This window comes from Salminus brasiliensis, chromosome 3, assembly GCF_030463535.1.
Source record: "Salminus brasiliensis chromosome 3, fSalBra1.hap2, whole genome shotgun sequence".
Classification (NCBI taxonomy): domain Eukaryota; kingdom Metazoa; phylum Chordata; class Actinopteri; order Characiformes; family Bryconidae; genus Salminus; species Salminus brasiliensis.
Window position 1 is genome coordinate 2,287,346 of NC_132880.1, and position 21,598 is coordinate 2,308,943.

The 21,598-nt window shown below is 44.6% G+C and overlaps 1 protein-coding gene across 2 annotated transcripts; it reads left to right on the forward strand.

Annotated features, from left to right (window-relative positions):
- Positions 1 to 1,833: 1,833 nt before the first annotated feature.
- On the forward strand, positions 1,834 to 21,593 carry hook2 (hook microtubule-tethering protein 2). 2 transcript variants are annotated; one of them, XM_072675149.1, is made up of 22 exons: positions 1,834 to 2,002; positions 2,859 to 2,941; positions 4,609 to 4,681; positions 5,129 to 5,179; positions 5,270 to 5,402; positions 5,837 to 5,904; positions 6,369 to 6,431; positions 6,718 to 6,798; positions 9,077 to 9,240; positions 9,523 to 9,663; positions 9,988 to 10,189; positions 10,784 to 10,894; positions 11,105 to 11,192; positions 11,808 to 11,874; positions 12,780 to 12,917; positions 13,313 to 13,400; positions 14,772 to 14,806; positions 14,907 to 14,989; positions 16,994 to 17,097; positions 17,821 to 17,928; positions 18,144 to 18,215; positions 18,600 to 21,593. In XM_072675149.1, exons 1-22 carry the CDS (start codon positions 1,958 to 1,960, stop codon positions 18,729 to 18,731), a joined length of 2,130 nt encoding a protein of 709 aa, XP_072531250.1. In that variant the 5' UTR covers positions 1,834 to 1,957; the 3' UTR covers positions 18,732 to 21,593. The 2 variants fall into 2 exon arrangements, with proteins under 2 accessions (XP_072531250.1, XP_072531251.1); XM_072675150.1 differs by lacking the exon at positions 1,834 to 2,002 and adding an exon at positions 3,969 to 4,068 and having other exon boundaries at positions 2,482 to 2,941.
- The last annotated feature ends 5 nt before the right edge of the window (positions 21,594 to 21,598 follow it).

Consider the following 21,598-nt stretch of genomic DNA (forward strand, 5'->3'; position numbering starts at 1 on the left):
GTGACAAAAAATGAACTCTAAATTAACTATTAATCTATTGTGAATAAATCTATATAGCTGTCCTGTAATACTTTAGGGGTGTGGTCATATATAAATTATATACATACATAACTGTAATGCAATTCATCATGGATACATCTATATATACACATATTTGTAAACACACCTACACTGTGTGCACAATTATTAGGCAAGTCTTCTTTTTGAGGATTATTTTTTATTAATCACCGACTACAGTGCTTTATGTTAATCCAAAATATTAATAAACATCAAATATGAATGTTTAAGAAAGTTAAGGTGAGATTTTGGCTTTCTTAGGAGAATATCTATATGTGCAGAAATATTGGGCATTATTGGGCAGGTTGTCTGTGGAAAGCTGGCTGACCAGTTTGGTCCAGATTTACATTTACATTAATGCCATTTAGCAGAATGACTAGACGAGACTAACAAGGTCACTCATATTACAGAGGTGAGCCAATGCAGTGTTCAGAGTCCTGCCCAATGACTCATATTGGTGTAGCACAGCATAGTCACCCAGACCTGGAATCGAACCCCGGCCTCCCACAGTGTGTAACAGCTCACTGGCAGGTAGTGGTGTTATCTGTTGCGCACCACCAACCAGATATCCCTACTGGAGGACCACAGTCATATTACTGGTCATGCCGGCTGACCAGTTTTGGTCAGGAGGGTCATGATGGTTAACAGGCTTGGTCATGCTGGTTGACTAGATATGTAAGGTTGGCCGTGTTAGTAGAGCAGCTAAACCGTCTGACTCACAACAACAACATATCCTGTGCTAATCTAAAGCTGGTCGACCACCATAAACAGCTGGACTAGCCTAAGGTGGTCAGGCTGACTTTTCCAGCAGGGTAATGGCTAATTAAATTAAGCTTATAAATTACAAACATTTAATTATAAATTATTTAGATGTATATTTATGATTATTATTTAATTATATTATAAATTTAATTTAAACACACATTATAAAAATCATCACATACAAACCAGGTTATATAATCCCATTATTCATCTTTTGTAGTTTTTTTAGAGGTGTAGGTACATGGGGAATCTATAATAATTTAGTTATTAAATGCACACACAGCTTGTCTTGTTTTTATTTTTATAGGATTTTATATATAGTTTTTATTTGATGTATTTTTTAAATAGATTTCTGTCTTTCTCTATATATTCTGATTATATGTATTCATCAAAAAATATATATTTTTAAAACTATATTTACAATACACTAAATAACAAATAACAACAAATGCTATTCGTTACATTAATAATGAATAATAAACTATGATATTATATCATATATATATATATATATATATATATATATATATATATATATATATATATATATATATATATATATATATATATATATATATATATGTGTGTGTGTGTGTCTATCAGCAGGACCAACTTCACAAAGCTGGTTGTCAAACAGGTTGTCTGTGGAATAATATATAAATTAATAATTATTAATATAATCAAATAATAATAATAATAAATATACATATAAACACTTTATAATTATAATCTAATGTTTGTCATTTATAAGCTTAATTTAATTAGCCTTTACCCTGCTGGAAAAGTCATGAAGTTTTATATATATATAGTTTTTATTTTATTTATTTATTTGTATAAAATTATTATTAATACATTTCCGTATTTTAATATATATATTCTGATTATATGTATTAATTAAAATGTAAAATTAATTTTTAAAGCATTATTTAATTGATATAACTAAATAACATAACAAACGCGACAACGCGCGCGCTCCGTGAAAAAACGCGAGACTTTATTAGGCCGCGACGATGACGTAGCGCGTCGACGCGAGAGTGTGGAGCGCTCCGAGCAACAAACAACAACAAGCGACAAACAGGCAGAAACACCCGGCGTGTGGCCAAACCGTCCGCTCCCCGCTGCTCCCACGCGGTCCGCCATGAGTGTGGACAAGGCCGAGCTGTGTGACTCCCTGCTCAGCTGGGTAAGAGCAGCTCCGGCGGGCTCTGAGTGCGGGACCGAGGGCTTAGCTTAGCTGCAGGAGTCGCTAACTGAGCTTCAGCTGGAACAGGTGGAAACAGTCCATCCCCCCAGGGAGAGTTAAAGAGAGGGGTTTAAGAGGGACAGGGGTGGTTAGGAACTCTAGGGGTTATTTTTATTTACTAACACGTCTTTTTATTTCTTTTTTAATCTGGGGAAATCATTTAGGTTATTTTAAAATGTGATTTTAGCTGTTTTTGACTGCATGCAAGAGCTGGTGTTAACTAGATAGAGGTTTTATGGTGAATTGTACTAAATCCAGCTCAATAGGTCTCAAATATGTCTGATATTTCTCAGATTTGGTCAAATGATTAATGTACCCTCCATAATTCTGCATAAAAAGTGTCCCCCTGTGATGTCATTAAGCCTTAAGACCTCCCCTCTGAACGCGCTGTGCTGTGCTGTGCTGTGCTGGACTGGACTGGACTGGACTGGACTGGACTGACCGGTGCCTCCAGCATGTCTACGCGGACACATGCCAAAGTCTTCTCCTAGGTGGCTTTAAGGCGTAGTTACGCAACCGAGCAAAGGTCTTAGGGCTGCTCCCTGAATGCGCTCCAGTCACAAACCGAAAGGAAGCCGGCTGTTGGACCCCTGTAGTGGGAGTGTGGCTTTCACACACACACACACCTTTTCCCTTCATCACATCAGAGTCGAACATGATAATGCGAGACCTCCTTCCTTCAGCATTTCGATTGGTCCAATCATTCTGAATTACGTCAGGAAGACTCAAAAAATGATTGCGATGGTTCTACTCTTTAACAAACCTGCCCCATAATTCCTGTCCTCTTCCTCCGCAGCTGCAGACCTTTCAGGTGCCGTCATGTACGAGCAAGCGTGACCTCACCAGCGGAGTGGCCATTGCTCACGTGCTGCACAAAATGTAAGACACTGTAATGTAAGACACACTTTCCATACTTGCTTCATTGAGCTGTTGTGCTTTTGATTAGTCAATTGATCAGGAAAAGAGATAATCGGTCAATAATCTGACCGATAACAACAACAAGAAGGCTTGACCAGACGTCCTTTAGGATCCACGGAAGACGAGCATCCAGCTATTCGGGTGCCTGGACGACAGAGTGGCTCGCTGTCCTTAAACGCAGACTGAAGACCCTCCTCTTCCTAGAGTACTTAGTGTGTGGAGTATTATGGTCTCCATACTGGCTTCTGTATTTAGTAGAGTCTAAGCTTTGAGAGTATTTTCCAGGCCGTCCACCAGGAGTGTGGACAAGGCCGAGCTGTGTGACTCCCTGCTCAGCTGGGTCAGATCAGCTCCGGGTGGGTCTGAGAGCAGGGGCTTAGCTGCAGGAGGTTGTTTTTTAAAGAGACACAGGGGGTGGTTATGAACGTCTGCTAAATACCTTGATGTAAACAATGTAAATCACACAGAAATGCATAAGGTTTACACATCCTCCTAGAATCTCAGACCCCCATAAGAGCCCCTGGGGGGCTCTTATGGGGGTCTGAGATTCTAGGAGGATGTGTAAACCTTATGCATTTCTGTGTGATTTCCCATGTGGGTCAAACGACCAACTGTTTCCAGTGAGTATCTGTATCCATGTGGGCGAGCGGGTCTGTCAGCATAAGCAGCCCTGATGACCGCTGCTGAGTTGCATTTAGCCACCAACACAAGCTGGATTGTCCTGTTGCTGAATGCCCTGCTGTTCCTGATTAGTCCAAGAGTCGAGAGTGCTCGTATTCAACGATTTCATGAGCTTGTCCTGGTCGGGTTGTTTACACAGTGAGCACTGCCCCGTCCTGGAGTGATTTCTCTCATTAGCTGTTTATCCCAGCGTTAAAGACCTTGCTGGGTCAGTGGGGTCAGAGCAGGGCTGCCCTCTATCTCCTCCATAACTAGACGTTTCAGAACTTTCTACACATGAGAGTAAAGTAGCGCTTTCTATTGTCAGGATCCCCCCCCGAATCCAGTCCGAGTCTCTTAATGCTGTCTGTCGTCCGATGCCGATCTGATCTTTGTGTTTCTATAAATAACACAGCCTCACAACTTGGGTAAGCTGTGCTAATCCACAACAGTAAACAGCAGCAGTTAAATCACACACATGTTTTAGTCCCAGTTTCTAAAATCAGACTGAAGTCTAATCTGATTTACTTCTTAAATATCTTACAGTTCAGTCTGACTGACCTACCAGACCATTCAGCTCCTTTAAAACTCACTGTAGCATCTAAAAACTGTAGATCACTGTAGCATTAGCCTCCTCCTCGCTGGGATAGATCAGACCATCAGAGTTTAGATCCTCCTCTTCTATCAGATTAACTCACCCACTCTTTCCCGAACTTTGTTCCACCTTAAATAACGACGCAGTGGCGCTCTGCTGTTGAGATGTACGCACTGTAACCGTGGCGCTATTTAAGGTGGAATGGAGAGTTGGCTTTAGGATCTGACTTTAGCTTCTAGCTGTATTAGCTGCTAACTGTTAAAGCTGCCGCTCGTATCGGTTCAGATAAAGCTCTGTTTGGATCATTCGTCCATTAATGTCTAGAATCCGTATCTGTCTTGTGCATGTCTCACGTCCTCTCCTGTCCTTTCAGAGACCCATCCTGGTTTAATGAGACATGGCTGGGGAGGATAAAGGAGGACAGTGGAGACAACTGGAGACTCAAGGTACAGGAGGAATTGCCTTCTTGCTTCACTGCTTCCCTTCCTCTCTTTAGATTAAGTCGGAAATTCAGCTCATAGTGCAGAAGCACTGCCAATAGAATAGGACCCTCTGCAGCAGATAAACATGAACCTATTGGCACTGTGCTGCCTAATGCCAGGCATCTCATTAACACTCTTGTCATGGAATGCAAGTGTATTAAAAACGTCTAACGTTTTAATACCCATGATTTCAATTGTCCCAATACTTTTGTCAATATACTGTACATTAAAATGAAAAGCTTTATGATTTCAGTTTTTTTTGTACATGGAAATATAATTTCTGGTAGGTGGTGGGTGTAGATCAGTCTGACCGCCATTCCCACTATGAGAACAGTGAGTGCTAGTACTAGGCGCTGGTCATATAAAGGCCAGGACGACATGCTGACATGCCTTTGTCGTATGTGTTCTCAGGTCAGCAACCTGAAGAAGATTCTGCAGAGTATGATGGAGTATTACCATGATGTGAGTAGGATGATCACACGCTGACTAATGAGTCATGAGTGCTGGAGTGCTGCTGTGGTTTGGGACTCTCTGTTTTCGTCTGTCTTTCAGGTGTTGGGGCAGCAGGTAGCTGATGAGCATGTTCCAGATATTGCCCTGATTGGAGAAATGGGGGACGTGGTGGAGCTGGGGCGGCTGGTGCAGCTGGTTCTGGGCTGTGCGGTGAGCTGTGAGAAGAAGCAAGGTAAGCCAGCTGGTGAAATTTGAGTGGTGTTATTATTGAACAGTGGAAGAGTTTATTGAGGAACAGCTCACAGAGAGCAGCTCAGCCACCGAGTGTCTGTCAGACCACGTAAAGTTACAGAGCGGGGTCAGGGCCGAGTGCTGACTGCAGACCCGCTGCTGCTGGTAGAGCTTAGAGCAAAAGGAGAGACCAGAATGGGTTTAGAATGGGACCTCAGAAAAGCTCCTGTGGGTGTCCCAATACTTTTGTCCCCGTTGTGTACCTAGTTGTTGGGCTTAAACGCAACACAAAGTGAACCTCGATATCGATTTATGTGACTGGTACATCCCTAGTTCAGACGTGGGCTCGTGAGTATATGTTTAATCCTGTTTGAGGAGCCGCTCCCTCCGTCTGCGGGACTGTGTACTAACCCCACTCTCCTTCTCCCCCTGCAGAGCACATTCAGCAGATAATGACCTTGGAGGAGTCTGTCCAGCACGTTGTCATGACAGCCATCCAAGAGGTAAGCTTTGTTCTTCTGTGGTTTTCACCCTTTTTCTTCCCCTCCATCTGCTTTGATTGCATTCAGCCTCTAAACCACCACAGCACCATGCTCGACGGCTACACAGCCCAATCCTGTGGCATCCCATTCTACCAAGTCATTTCGACTTTTCTCTAATTACAGAAGTGGTCTCTGAATATGGTCCGATGCAGTCACCCTGATTGCGTGATCGGACTGTTATTACTGTACATAAACTGGTTATTACTCTACATGGCAGCGGCCATAAAGGGTCCTTTCATTTTCATGCATCTGTTCTTGTGCTGAAGAGCCACATTACCCTGCAGGCCAAGCTTTAAACACTTATTTATTGTGATGCTGGAGCTCTTTCTAAGATAGATCTCGACCATGTGACTGGTGTGATCCTGGAGTTCTAGAGGCGCCATAAGTAATGTTTGGGTGTGCTTTGGTGGTTGTTCACTTCTCAGCTGCTGACCAAAGAGCCTGTGGAATCTGGAAGCCCAGACACGTACGGGGATTTTGATTACCAGGTATGGGTTTTGATCTTTGCTCTCTCATCTGGGCAGACTGAGAAGAATCTGATGATCTAATTTAAGACTTAACTTAAAAACAGTCAGGTCGTTCAGGCTAGCGTATGCCTGCCGGGTCTGTTGACCGTAATTGTACTGTTATTTAATTCTGTGAAATAATAATTTATTATTATTATTATTATTAATAATAAAATTGCTTATTATTAATAATAATATTAATATTGTTACCAGCTTACTGCCTTTTCTCCTCTATGTCACGCTCTTACTAGCTCTGCCTCTCTTTCAGTCGAGGAAGTATTACTTCTTGAGCGAGGAGCTGGATGAGAAGGACGATGTGTCCCAGCGCTGTCGGGCGCTGGAGCAGCAGGTGGGTGAATAGTGCTGGGTCTCCACTCCTTCACAGACTATAAAGCCTAAAACCCCCAAATCCTGACTCTCAAGCTATGGTTGCTAGGGTATTGCTAAGTGGTTGCTATACAGTTGCTAAAATATCTCAGTTGGTTGTTAGGGTATTGCTGAGTGGTTGCTATGCAGTTGCTAAAATATCTCAGGTGGTTGTTAGTTGGTGTTGCTAAGAGTTTAAGATGTTGCTAGATGTTTGCTATGCAGTTGCTGTGTTGTTCCTAGGTGATTGCTTTGGTTATACTAAGTGGTTACTAGGCAGTTGCTAAAACATCCCAGTTGGTTGCCAGGTGGTTGCTATAGTGTCACTAAGTGGCTGCCAAGATGTTGCTAGATGGTTGCTAGGCAGTTGCTGTGGTGCTGCTTAGAGCTTGCAAGTGTCTTCCTATGTGGTTTTTAAAATGTCCCAGTTGGTTTCTAGGTGGTTGTTATGGATTTTCAAAGTGGTTTCTAGGATGTTGCTGTGTTGTTTCTATGTGATTTGCTTTGTGGTTGCTAGGTAGTTACTATGGTGTTGACACTTGCCCACATTAAGAAAACCTGCAGTTGCTCAGTGTTTCTAGTTGATTGCTAGTGATTACTGGGATGTTGCTAGAGGTTATCCCCTTTGATGTTTCATTGTCTTGCTACGTGATTGCTAGGGTGTTATTGTCTCACTGCCCACCCTAGTGCCCCTCTTGGTTGGTGGTCTTGTCTCCTTGCTCCTTTACTGTTTGCACTGTTTACTGAGGGGCTGCAGTGGGTTCCTAAAGCGTCTACTTTCAGGTACGCGACGTTTATGAAAGATTAGGCGTCTCCATTTCAAAAAAGAATAATGTCGCCGCATGATGGATTGGGTTGCCACGGCAATGTATCCTTGTAGTCTGGCTGGGAGCAGGAAAGCTGGCGCTGACCCCAGACCCCCACAGCTCTGCCGCCGCCAAGGAGTCTGGGATACAGAGCCACGTTTATTCAGTTTACTCTCAGAAAGGTCTAAGAAGGTTGGGACTTCTGTTTCTTGGCTGGCTTGAGAGAGCAGGATTAGTTTAATTGGACTTGTTTTAGAGGATTAAGCTTAATCTTGGATTCAGTTACAGTATTAGTAGACATTTATTGAAAAATCCTTTTTAATCCAGGACCAGGGTTTATGGGGGTCTGGAAAACCAGCTGCATCTACAGCTACCTCTGTACGTAGGGCTGAATGATGAGGCCTCGATAATGCAGTGTACAGTATTTGCCTGTATGAGTCTATAGGAGTATACAGAGGATTAAGCCTAGCCTTAGTTTCTCACCAGACCAGTGGTGGTTCACTATTATAAACCCCATTTAGTCTTGGACTTACACTTGGGCTTAATCTGAGCCTGGTCATATATATCGTTCCAATTTTAGGTCTCAAAACATGGTTAAAAGATAATCGAGCTGCTTAGTGGTTGCTGTGGTGTTGCTAGGTGGTTTGCTGGGTTGTTGATGGGCGCTTGCTTTGTTGATGCTTGGTGATTGATGGTCAGTTGACAAATTATTTCAGTTGCTTGCTAGGTGGTTGCTATGGAGTTGCTATAGTGTTGCTGAGGGGTTGCTATCTAGTTGCTTAGTTGTTGCTAGGTGGTGTCCCAGGTATTTGCTTTGGAGCTGCTTGGCGAATGTTGGGCAGTTGCCAAAATATCCCAGTTGCTTGCTGTCCCAGGTGGTTGCTATGGAGTTGCTATAGTGTTCCTGGGGGGTTGCTATGTGTTTAGTGGTTGCTTGGGTGTTATCCCAGGTGATTGCTTTGATGTTTGTGTTGCTAAGTGATTGCTAGGTGGTATCCCATGTATTTGCTAGAGTGTTGCATGGTGGGATCCCAGGTATTTGCTTTGGTGTTTCTAGGTGATTCTATGGTGTTGCTAGGTGGTTGCTTTGGAGCTGCTTGGTGATTGATAGGTAGTTGCCAAAATATCCCAGTTGCTTGCTGTCCCAAGTGGTTGCTATAGTGTTGCTGGGGGGTTGCTATGTGCTATGGTTGCTTGGATGGTATCCCAGGTGATTGCTTTGATGTTTCTAGGTGATAGCTATTGTGTTGCTAGGTGATTTCTAGGTGGTATCACAGGTATTTGCTTTTGTGTATCTAGGTGCTTGTTCAGGAGCTGCTTGATGATTGATAGGCAATTGCTTGCTTTCCCAAGTGGTTGATATGGAGTTGCTGTAGTGTTGCTGGGAGGTTGCTTGGGTGGTATCCCAGGTGATTGCTTTGATGTTTCTAGGTGATAGCTGTGTGTGTGTTGCAGTTGTCTGTGATAACGGAGGAGAAGTCGTCGCTGCAGATGGAGCTGCAGTCCCTGAAGGACCGACTGAGTCGCTGCGAGCCTCAGGACGCCTCCACTACGATCACAGGCAAAAAGCTGCTGCTGCTGCAGACCCAGATCGAGCAGCTGCAGGAGGAGAACTACAGGTGAGGACCCCTTCATGGAGCTCTGCTCTGAGGCCCATTCTACTAACCCCTTCTGAAATCGAGGGTGTTTTTGTTGGAGTGACCGTCTCTACTGTCCAGAGAAGAAGACTTTCTACTAGATCTTGGAGAAGCACTGCTCTGAGGATATGCATTCAGCGGCCGTGTGTTGGTCCTATTCTATTGGCAGTACGTCTCTAGAGGGACTAGTGTGACGCTGTGCATGTGTGAATATCATTAATCCCCAAAGTGTGTGTGTGTGTGTGTGTGTGTGTGTGTTTGTAGACTGGATAACAGTCGTGATGACCTGCGCATCAGGAGTGAAGCTCTGGAGAGAGAGGTAGCTGACCTGCAGCATCGCAATGAGGAACTGACCAGCCTGGCCCAAGAGGCACAAACACTCAAAGATGAGATGGACATCCTACGGTACAGTGACACACACACACCGACACACACACACACACACACCCTTACAAGTTCACACCAACCCTCTTCTTCTTTAACTCTCCTCAAGCACCAGATGCCCTCATGTTTGCGATCAAGAGGTGTGTGAGTGTGAAGAACCTTTTAAAGGTCTAAGGAACCTTTACTCAAAGGTTCTTTACCAATTTAAAGGTTCTTCACACTTCGCACATCTCAAAAAACCAATGTATATGGAGCCTGAGGTGGTCTAGGTCTTTCTATGACCACTCGGAGAACCCTTTAAAGCACCTTTAAAAGTCTAGTGATGTGTTCCGTCTGTGCCCCCAGACACTCCTCGGACCGGGTGAGTCGCCTGGAGGCACTGGTGGAGACGTACAAGCGAAAGTTGGAGGATCTGGGGGACCTGCGCAGACAGGTGCGTCTGCTGGAGGAGAGAAACACCGTCTACATGCAGCGCACCTGCGAGCTAGAGGAGGAGCTGCGCCGGGCCAACGCTGGCCGCACACAGCTGGACTCCTACAAGAGACAGGTGAGGCCTGACGCGCGTTCCTACAGAAAGTGGTGGTGGTCGTTCTCCATCACTGTGTTCATCATTAGAACGTCTCCAAAGTTCTCCTCTCTCATGGAGTCTAGTATTATTTAGAGTTCTCCTCAGATCAACACCTGGTTTGGTGGTAAATCAGGGCTTAATGATGGTAAATCAGGTGAGCTGCTGCTGCTGCTGCTGCTGATGGAGTTGAACACATCCTCCACGATGTGCTGACTGGACTGGGGGGTGTCCAGGAGAACCCTGGAGGGACCGAGCTCTGTTCTTCAGACTAGCTCACTGACAAGATCTCACTACTTTCTTTCTTCAGAATGAGAAGCTCTTGTTTCTCCTTTTTACTGGATTCATGTTTACATGCTTTATCTGTTCTGATGAGATCTGGAGCTTCTACTGTAAAAACTCTCTTAGCTGGCAGTGCGGTAGGCAAGCAGAGGTCAGGAATCAAACTACTAATTAAAATGATCATTTATTTAGTTGCATGTTTACAGGATGTGATTTTGTCAATGGGCCTCAGTGCAGAGCTCCGCAAAGGGGCCCTTACAGTTTCAGAAATATGAGCGTGTTTGTACCCGGCAGGTTCACGAGCTTCACAGCAAACACTCCTCTGAGGCCATGAAGGCGGAGAAGTGGCAGTTTGAGTACAAAAACCTTCACGATAAGTACGAAGCCCTGCTGAAGGAGAAGGAGGTGAGCTCTACCTGTGGGAAACCAAACATTTGTGTTTGCAGACCTGCGCCTGTGTGTGTGTGTGTGTGTGGACCGGTGCAGCTGGTTGCAGAATTATTAGAACTCTGGTCATATGAATATCTGTGGCTTTCAGTTCACGCTTCATGTTCTACGGTCTTGCGTAAAAAAAGGCCGAAACCCGTTAATGATTGATTGTGTGTCTGCGTGTAGAGGTTGATATCTGAGCGGGACACACTGAGAGAGACCAATGAGGAGCTTCGCTGTGTTCAGGTCCAGCAGAAATGCCTAAGCCAAGCAGGTTAGTAACTGTGACTCATGACCACTATATGTCCAAATATTTGTGGACACCCTTCTAATGAATGCATTCAGCTTTAAGTTGCACCTATTGCTGACACTGAAGTACAAAATGCACACACAGCTGGTCTAGTCCCTGTAGAGAAGAAGTACTGCCAATAGAATAGGACTCTCTGGAGCAGATCAACAACATGACCCTATTGGCACCATGCTGCCTAATAATGCCAGGTGTGGCCTAGAGGGGTATGAAGCCCCCCAGCATTGAGGAGCTGGGAGCAGTGGAAGAACTGTGTTCTCTGGAATGATGGATGGTGGAGCTCCATCCAGTACTTTTGGGATGAGGTGGGGTGGTGATCATCATTCAACATCCTAACCTCACTAATGCGCTTGTCGCAGAATGCAATCAAATCGTCACAGCAATGCTCCTCCTCCAAATTCTAGTAGAGAGCCTTCTTCCCTGGACAGTAGAGACAGTTACTCCAAAAAAGCAGGAGAAACTATCTTTAATAGCCTTGATTTTTAGAAGGAACAATGAATGAGCAGGTGTCCCAATATTTTTGTCAGCATTGTGTAGCTGTGGCGAATGTTGACTTGTCTTTGTCTCTGTCGCCCCCTGCAGGCTCTCTGGTTTCTGATTCCGATGCAGTGGGTAACCTGGCCTCTGAGATCATGCCCACAGAGTTCAAGTGAGCACCCCCCCACACACACACACACGCACACACACACAAACACAATAACACACGCACACACAAGCAGTGCAAACTACTTTTAGGTGTCAGGTGGGTTTTTTGCACACACTCAATTTTTCCACGGCTTCTGTGTTCTGTTGCTTTAGCCTGATACTGCTGCCTATTTACATAATGGCTTATTATTTTTTTAAATAAAGCTGCTCCGTGTCTTTCTGAGCTAATGCTGAAGTCACAGGTTAACCTGCATTTCACGTTACAATATGCGCTATGTTGACAAAAGTATTGGGACACCTGCTCGTTCCGATTTGACCGCATTCTGCAACAAGCGTGTTAGCAAGGTCAGGATGTTGGATGAGGATGATGATCACCACCACCACATCATTCCAGAGAACACAGTTCTACCACAGCTCCTCAATGCTGGGGGGGCTTTATACCCCTCTTGCCCACGCCTGGCATTAGGCAGCATGGCGCCAATAGCTTCATATGTTCAGTTGATTAGACAAGCTGTGTGTGCGCATTTGCACATCTGCATCAGCATTGGGTACAACTTAAAGCAGCTGAATGCATACATTAGAAAAGGTGTCCACAAATATTTGGACATTGTAGTGCATGTTTTGGTTTTACAGGATTAAGGCAGTCGAATTTAGAAAGCGATACCACGTATCAGGATCTCGGAGCTGATCTCAGATCTGTCACAGAGTAGTTTGAGCATGATGGGCTATACTTTGATGCTCTTCTTGAGGTCAGCACTTCAGTTATCGGCCCTTAGCATAATAATGGAATCAGCTGACCACCCGAGGTAGTGGTCAACTTCTTTAGAGTGGGGTATCACAGTGTGTATGTGTACTGTATGTAATGCATCTCTCTCTCTCGCTCTCTCTCTCTCTCTCTCTCTCTCTCAGGGAGACGGTGGTGCGTCTTCAGAGTGAGAATAAGATGTTGTGCGTTCAGGAGGAGTCCTACAGACAGAGACTCGGAGAGGTGCAGGTCCATCTGGAGGAGGCACAGCGCAGCAAGAACACACTTGAAACACAGAACAGGTGTGTGTGTGTGTGTGTGTGTGTGTGTGTGTGTGTGTGTGTGTGTGTGTGTGTGTGTGTTAAGGCTGAAGTCATGTCTGTAGCAGATTTTTCAAAGCGGAGTGTGAACATGCTCGTAGCAGTGCGTTTTGCGTCACTTCCCAGCAACAGAGGGCTCAGTGTGGGTTGAGACAGCAGCAGATCGTATCACAAATAGCCGTGTGTGTGTGTGTGTGTGGTGGCTGATGTGCTTTTTACTGAAATCTTGGGGCAGAATCTCTTCTGAGAGTGTGTGATGGTTGATTGACAAGCTGACATCATTATTTGCAGAGCCAGCAGTTTGTTCACTAGTATAGGCTGGAGAAAGTGTGTGTCTGTCTGTCTGTGTGTTTTCTGAGATTCTCTCTCGACCTCAGGTTGAGCCAGCAGCAGATAGCACAGTTGCGCTCTCAGGTGGAGGACTTGCAGAGAGCTCTTCAGGAGCAGGACAGCAAAGCTGAGGATGTGAGTTTTTTTTTTTTTGTTTTTTTGTTTTTTTACACACACACACACACACACACACACACACACACTGCCATGTATATGGACATACATGTTTGATCAACACAGAATCAACTAGACGGTCTGATTTTGTCTTGAATATTGAGTTTTATTGATTAAACACTATATGTCCAAATGTTTGTGGACACCCCATCTAATAAATGCTTGTCTAGTCCCTGTAGTGCAGGCGTACTGGCAATAGAATAGGACTGAACATGAACCCATTGGCTCCATGCTCCCTAATGCCAGGTGTGGGCTAGAGGAGTATAAAGTCCCCCCCCAATACTTTTGTATGGGATGAGTTGGGGAGTTGGGATGGATGAAGTAGGGTGGTGATCATTATCATCATCATAATCATCCAACATCCTCACCTCACTAATGCTCTTCTGGCAGAATACAATCAGATCCTCACAGCAATGCTCCTTCGAAATCTAGTAGAAAGTCTTCTTCTCTGGACGGTCACGGCAGTTACTCCAGCAGAAGCAGGAGAAACTCTTAGCCTTGATTTCAGAAGAAACAGTGAATGAGCAGGTGTCCCAATACTTTTGTCCATATAGTCCAATCAGTGTTACTCTGTCTGTCTGTCTGAGGTGTGTGAAGTTTAACACGTTTGCTGTGATGATCTAAATTAACACCTGCCTGATTCTGTCTCTCTCCGCCCACTTCACCCAATCGACCAATCACCTGCCTCTTAGGCCATCGTAAGTACAGTCCGTTTGTGCCTGTCTAGTGTCTGATTGAATACAGTGTCGCAAATAAGCAGAACAAAGCATGAACCAGCCACTTCATTAACACCACCTCCTTGTGGTCTTCCTATCAGCTCTACTGACCGTACAGCAGCACTGTGTAGTTCTGTAAGTCCAGGCTGTGTCCATCTGTTTCTCTGCTGTCCTGTGGTCCACAGGATGGACCACCACAGAGCAGACTGTATTATTTGGGTGGTGGTTGGGTCAGTCAGTCATTCTCAGTACTGACCGTAGGGACACTAACTGACATGGTGGTGGCGATGTGTTGACACACACTACTAAGACACTGGCCATCAGCATGTCAGTCAGAGTCCCTACTATCAGTGCAAAGAATGACTGACTGACTGACCCACCCACCACCCAAACACTACAGTCTGCTCTGTGGTGGTCCGTCCTGTGGGGTCCTGAGCACTGAAGAACAAACAGGGTGAGAGGAGGAGGCTGAGAACAGAGTCTGCAGAGAAACAGATGGAGTGTGATGCTGAGAGCATGGACGGTGAGTGTGGTGTTAATGAAGTGGCTGGTCAGTGTATAAGGTCTAGTTTGAAGCATTGACTCCTGACCTCTCTTATATTTGCTCTGTCTTCAGTCATCGCTACTGCAGAAGAAACTGGAGGAGCATCTGTGAGTATACGAGTTAAGGGGTTAATATGGAGGGATTAAGGAGAGGTGCACATGGCTGATTCTGAGGGGGTTCTGATCTGTGTATGTGTGTATGCTGCAGGGAGAAGCTGCATGAGGCCCACTCCGATCTACAGAAGAAGCGGGAAGTCATTGAGGATCTGGAGCCTGGAGTGGACAACAACAGTGAGTTTGACTCATTTTGGTATTCAAGCATCTCTAAGATCTAATAACATATTGCTCTGGGTAACCAGATTTCCTTTTATCAAACTGCACTATATGGACAAAAGTATTGGGACACCTACAGGCGCTTTTCTGACATCCCATTCTAAACCCATAGGCATTATTAATATGGAGCTGGTCCCCTTTTGCTCTAAGCTCTACCCGCAGCAGCAGCAGGTCTGGAGCTCTGCTGCAGTTACTGAGTCAGTTGGAGGCTTTTCTGCACTCTGCTCTGAGCTCAGCACTCGGCCCTGACCCCGCTCTGTAACTTTACGTGGTCTGACAGACACTCTGTGGCTGAGCTGCTCTCTGTGAGCTGTTCCTCCTAAACTCTTCCACTGTTCAATAATAACACCACTCACAGCTGATGGAGGAAGATCTTGGAGGGAGGAGATTTCACCAGCTGACTTGTTGTTGTTGGTGCAGCGGTGTCTCCTATTACATACAGAACCATGCTGGAGTTCAGTGAGCTCTGCAGAACCTCCCGTTCTTTCACTGATGTGTGGAAGAAAGACGGACTGCAGGGCTAGGGGCTTGATTTTATACGCCTGTGGTAATGGGACTGGATGAACCACTTGAATTCAGTGACTAAGACTAATACTAATACACGCGCGTGTCCCAATACTTTTGTCAAAAAAGTGCATCTGCTATAACAGTTTGTCTGCAGTGGCTAAATACCAAAAGGCAACATGGGTCCACAGGAAGCTGATAAATGTTTAGGCAGTCTTATGTTTAGGTTCTGCTCCAGATGCCTCAGTTTCGGCACCAGCTTGCCTCCTTTAGCCTCCAAAAGGTGGATATTTAGTGTTTCCAATCCGAATACGCCTTTCACCGCTTCTCGAGGACTTTCCCTGCTCCAAAATAGACTTTAGAGGAGCCGAAGCCTGTCTGTAGAGGTTCTGAAAAGTGAGATTGGGGTCAAGTCTGCTTTCACATCTGAATTGTGCCACGATGCGCCGCAGTCGCGCTTTCGGTTTTCGATTCGTTTTTACCGACACAAGATATTTTTCCGCTGGGGTTAAACAAGTGTCAACTAAAAGTGAGAGCAGTGTGGTGAAGATGCCCTGCTACACCCTGCAGACTGTGCGCACGCACACACACACACACACACACACATTTCTGTACAGCCACAGGACTAGACTAGAAGGTTGCAAGACTAGCATTTGGACTCCAGCTTATTTATTGTTTCTCATGAAATCAAGGGTGTAAAGAGTGTTGGTCTCTACAGTCCAACTGTTTCTACTAGATTCTGATCTGATTCTACATTCAGCAAGAAGAGCAGCGCTAGTGAGGTCAGGGAGTTAAATGATCACCATCCCACCTCATCCCAGAAGTATTGGCTGGAACCCCATCCAGCAGTTCCACTGCTCCACAGCTCAATGCTGGGCAGGGCTGTATACCCCCTCCAGCTCACGCCTGACATTAGACTGCTTTGTTGATCTTCTCCAGAGAGTCCTATTCTATTGCCAATACTTTCCTATTCAATTGCTATTCACAAGAATTCATTAGAAAGAGTGTCCACAAACTTTTGGACATGTCGTGTATCACAGGTAGTTGCATTGCTGTGAACAGCGCAGCTCCATTAGGTCATCTAAGCCCCTTCCAGTCGTTGTTGAGATCCTGCTGCTGTGGGTTTTCTCGCTTCTTGGGCACCGTAATAGGTGAAGACGGGGGCTCTTAGACATTTTGTAGCCAGGGGCCCCTGATGTTCAGCTTGTAGCTTTTAGTATTTAAATCCAGATGTAGCTGAGCTAGGTTCACCATCTTGTTAGCTTAAACTACCACCAAACCATTACAGGGGGGCAATTGTAAACTCATGGTTTAAGGCGGTATGAATAAAGTGGATACTGCCCGACCCTAATGAACATATTTATTTGCGGTATGTAAATGTATTTCTCTCTCTCTCTCTCTCTCTCTCTCTCTCTCTCTCTCTCTCTCTCTCTCTCTGTGTCTCTGTCTCTCTTTCAGTGGCAAAGAAGATTGATGAGTTGCATGCGGTTCTGAGAAAGAAAGATGAGGACATGAGGCTGATGGAGGAAAGATACAAGCGCTATGTGGAGAAAGCTCGGACGGTGAGAGCCCACACCATCCCACACAGGGTAGAGGACAGTACTGTACATTTTTTTTTTATATATATATATATATACACACACTCATATTAAATGGTACACTGAGAGACCCGCCACTGTATGAACACATCCCACTCTACAGCTTTACTGTAAACCACCCTACACCCTACAGCAAGCCAACCCCGCCTGCATTTGCTGTGCTGTGTTTCCTGTGTGTCAAGTGTTGCTGCTCTGGTCCTGGCACCACTGCCCCCCCCCCCCCCCCCCCCCCCCCCCAATTGCGCGAGTGTGTTTACTCACAAAGCTCTTCTTCATCAGTTTCCAGCATGCACACTCTCACAGTTTCACTATTACAGGTTTCATTTTTCCATCCCACGTCTGTCTTGAACAACATCCACCAGCTGCATGATTACCCTTCCTGTACTTCGGCGCAGAGCTGGACTCGAGCCTGAAGCTACAGCTTGTTCCATTTGAATTATCCCTTTCAAAACATCAGGCCTTCCCAAAAGCTCTCAGACCCTCCAAGCCTCCGAGGCTACGTCTCGTTTTCAGATGCGTTGTTCACTGACTGGCAGCGAAGCCCTTTGAGAGTAGAAGCGGATGAAGAAGGGTCACGACGTGGCGACAGTATTAATAACCCTGTCCTTTTAAACGTTCAGGTGGACGTTTCTACATCAGAATCTGCAGTTTCTCGTCTTCATAAATAACGTCTGTGTGTTTTTGCAGGTCATAAAGACACTGGATCCCAAGCAGAAGCCCCACTCTGTTCCTCCAGAGGTTCAGGCTCTGAGGAATCAGCTGTCGGAGAGAGACAGAAAGATCCAACATCTGGAGGTGAGCCAAAGACAAACACTTAGAGGTTCAACAGTCACAAACGTCCCGAAATACCTCGTATAGAATCGCATGATTTCTATGTATAATTTTATAATGATATATACTTATTGTGTACAAATACATATTGTATATAATGTTTGTCCTCATATTGTATATAATGTTTGTGTGTGTGTGTGTGTGTGTGTGTGTGTGTGTGTGTGTGTGTGTGTGTGTAGCATGACTTTGAGAAAACCAGGTCCAGACATGATCAGGAGGAGAAGCTCATCATCAGCGCCTGGTACAACATGGTGAGGAATATCTCCTATATCTGTTTTTTTTTTTTTTGGTGCACATTTCATACTGTACATGCAAATAATCTGCATAAACAGCCCGTTTTGAAGTAGCACAGTTATTCAATTTCAGCCCAAGGCACAACACAGGGCAGCCAATCAAAGCAGAGCTCATTTGCTTAAAGGTACATGTTCAAACACACGCACACCGTTACGTTGAGCACACTCGCCTGGGAAGCAGAGAAGAGGGTTAAGGGTCTTGCTCAAGGGCCCAACTGTGGCAGGTATCGAACCTACAACCCTGTCCTCAATAGTCCGGTGCTTTACCGCTGAGCCATGTGGACACTCCTCAGTTTGACATATGCAGTAATTTTAATGGTCTGCCTGTCTGTGTGTCTGTAGGGTATGGCTCTCCATCAGAAGGTGGCAGGGGAGCGGAGCGGTTCCCCAGGCCAGGCCCAATCATTCCTGGCCCAGCAGAGGCAGTCCACACAAGCTCGGAGAGGCCTTACGGGCCGTCTCCAGCCCAGATAACAACACACACAGAGATACACTGAGAGAAAAACACTACGACTGCCTCTAAACTCTCCTCTCCTCTCCTTCCCTACTGGAATATCTACCTTCTCTGCCCACAACTGGTCCAGAATCTCTGTGGGCAGCTGCTGGAAGCACTTTGCTGCCCCTAGAGTCAAACACTGGAAAGGCAAGGGTTGTTTTTGTTTGTTTGGTTTTTGCTGCTGGTTAAACTTGCACCTCTGTTTTCTTGCCTTTTGGAGAGTGTGGTCTGGGCTGAAAACATGAAGTTGAAGATTGCTGAAGTCCGGGGAAGAGGACAAAGGAACAATGAGAAGGGGAGCGTGTTGTTGCCTACTGTCAGCTTGTTTTCTTGCTTAGGGACTTAATAATCTATTGTAGTGGGATAGTTAGAACGGTTATATATTTTAATAATGATACAGGGTGTTTGAAAGCGCTTTAACCTGCCATATGTAGGTAGATGTAGGGCTCAGCCAATCGGGGATTAGGGAATAATAGTAGGGTATACCTCCTCCTCTTTTTTTTTTTTTTTTAATTAATACAACCCCCATCCTTCCTGCTTTTACTTTTGGTTTTTCATCCATCCAGACAAACATTTTTGTCCAATGGCCAGATGGTACAAAGCTGTTAATGATGGTCACTACAGCTATAGCTGTGGACGTGGTGAGGTGTGACCCTCCTGCTGCACAAATGCTGCTCGTATCCAGTGCTGATGTTCATGTGCGTCCTGTCTGGTTTGAATGTTGGCATATTTAGTTTTAATTTTTTAATTTTCTCTTTGATTGTTTTGATCTCTACATTTTAACCCTGGTTTATTTTGTGTTTAGTGTTAGACCTAGTTTTATGCATAACTAACAAATTATTATTATTTTTAATCATGTTTTAGCTCAGTGCTGCAGCTCTAGCCTAGCTTATTCTAACTGGAACCCGTCGATTTTGATGGCTCATTACCGTAGCACAGATCTCAGCTAATGGTGGATATCAGTGCCTTTGTAGACTCTGTTAGCAATGGCTGTTTTTGGCGCTGTCCGCTTGCTGACGTCGAAGACGTCGACCCTGAGAATGTTGACCAGGCTGGACTCTCCAGTGATGGATTGTTAGCCGTCTCTCTGGTTTGGCAGGTACGTGAATCACATGAACTAATGAAATGAATTATGAAGCCGGGTGGCTTCCCATCGAACAGACGCATGAAATGGATCATAGTCTTTAAAATGAAAGCCTTTTTCCCGGCAGGTGGACTACGCTTGTTTTCCACCCCCTCCTCTCTTTCTGGTTTGTCAGAAAGAAGCTGTAGTGTCTCAAAATAATGACGCATTTTCTTAAAAAGAAATGGGTACTTATTCTTGATCTCAAACTCATGATGGATTTTTCAAGAATTGTGACGGTACCTCAAAATAATGTCTTCCTTATGTTGAAATATTGACTCTTTTCCCTCTATATTCCAGTTTAGTGTCTCAAATTAACAATTGCTTGTCTGAAAATGACTTCATCCTAAAATAAGACAAATGGTTAAATGGATGTGGTCAGTATGGTCATTATTTCAATATTCGACCCAAGTCAGCTCTGGAAAAATCTCATCATGAGGATCTGAAGTTACTCGATTGAGATTTTAAGGCAGTGTTCAGAGATACTGCATCAGATCCTTGAGAAAATGAGTTATTTTGAGATACAAAGTCCAAATGATTCAAAATGATGGGCCTTGTTTCCACAGAAATCAGAAGAGGAACCCAATTTCATGATCTAGAGCTGTTCACCGTTCTAGATAATCTGCTTTAAAAAGAAAATAATAATAAGAATACTGTTTTCTTCTGTAAATGTGCTTCTATCACTACAGAGGTTCTCGTGGTTCTAATCTGCTTGTTGTCTGTTTGAACCTGGTTGATTTGCACAAAGTGAAAAAGCCTTTAGTCGCTAAAGGGAAGGTTTCTTCTCAAACGATGAGCTACCAAAGTTCAAAGCTGTAATTTTTATTATTATTATTATTATTATAAATAGTTTTTGGACACTACTGTCTGTGGTTAAACCCTGTTTTCTGGTTTAAAAAAAACACAGTGCTTGTCTGGAAGGAGAGCCTCGCTACGAAGCGCTAACATGGCTAACTCTGAGGGGAAGGCCTGGGTTTAGGTGTTAGCAACGTTAGCGTTGTGTGACTGAAATACTCCTCAACTCCCGGTTAGGTGACTGACTATCTCGGCCTAAGTCCGTGTGTGTTTGTGCTTCCTTTTATCGGAGCACATTGAATTTGTTACAGCTGAATTTGTTTGGAACCACGACACTAAAACTGAAGATGTGTGAAAGGTGTGATTCTGGTTTCTGTTTTTTTTGAGAGCCTTTTGTCACGAAGACACTGGAGTGAAGATGTTGATGTTTGAATCATATTTACATGTTTTAAGTCTATTTTTGATGTGTGTTTTTTTTGGTGTGGGTCGAGCACGAGTTGTAGATGACTTTAGTTCATGTTCCACATTTTGCACTGCAATAAAAACCATGAACGGCTGGTACTAGATAACTAAACGAGTGTGTGTGGGTTTGTGTGTGTGTGTGTGTGTTCTCATTGATGGTGTATCTTCACTCCATATAAACCCCTTCGTTCTTAACTGCGGGACGTGACTCCCACCCTGCAGCATGCAGCCTTGTTAAAGCATAGCTGCTGCCCTGTGGTCGGGTGGCGTAGTGAATAACACCACTGCTGTCCTCACTCCAGGTGTGAAAGCGATGGAGTGCTTCGCTTGGTTTAACCAACAGCTGCTTGGATCCGTTACATTTAATGTTTTAAGAAATGGATTTATTCTGTTCTACTGTAAACTGAACAAATATACAGTGTTTGATCCTGAAATAAACGTTTCCTAATAATACTGTTAACATGA

Excerpts from the sequence above, each read along its gene's own strand:
- hook2 (XM_072675149.1), top strand. The coding sequence starts at position 1,958 with ATGAGTGTGGACAAGGCCGAGCTGTGTGACTCCCTGCTCAGCTGG. Across the intron at positions 6,432-6,717 it reads ACGGGGATTTTGATTACCAG|TCGAGGAAGTATTACTTCTT; the intron begins GTATGGGTTTTG and ends CCTCTCTTTCAG. Across the intron at positions 13,401-14,771 it reads AGGACAGCAAAGCTGAGGAT|TCATCGCTACTGCAGAAGAA; the intron begins GTGAGTTTTTTT and ends CTCTGTCTTCAG.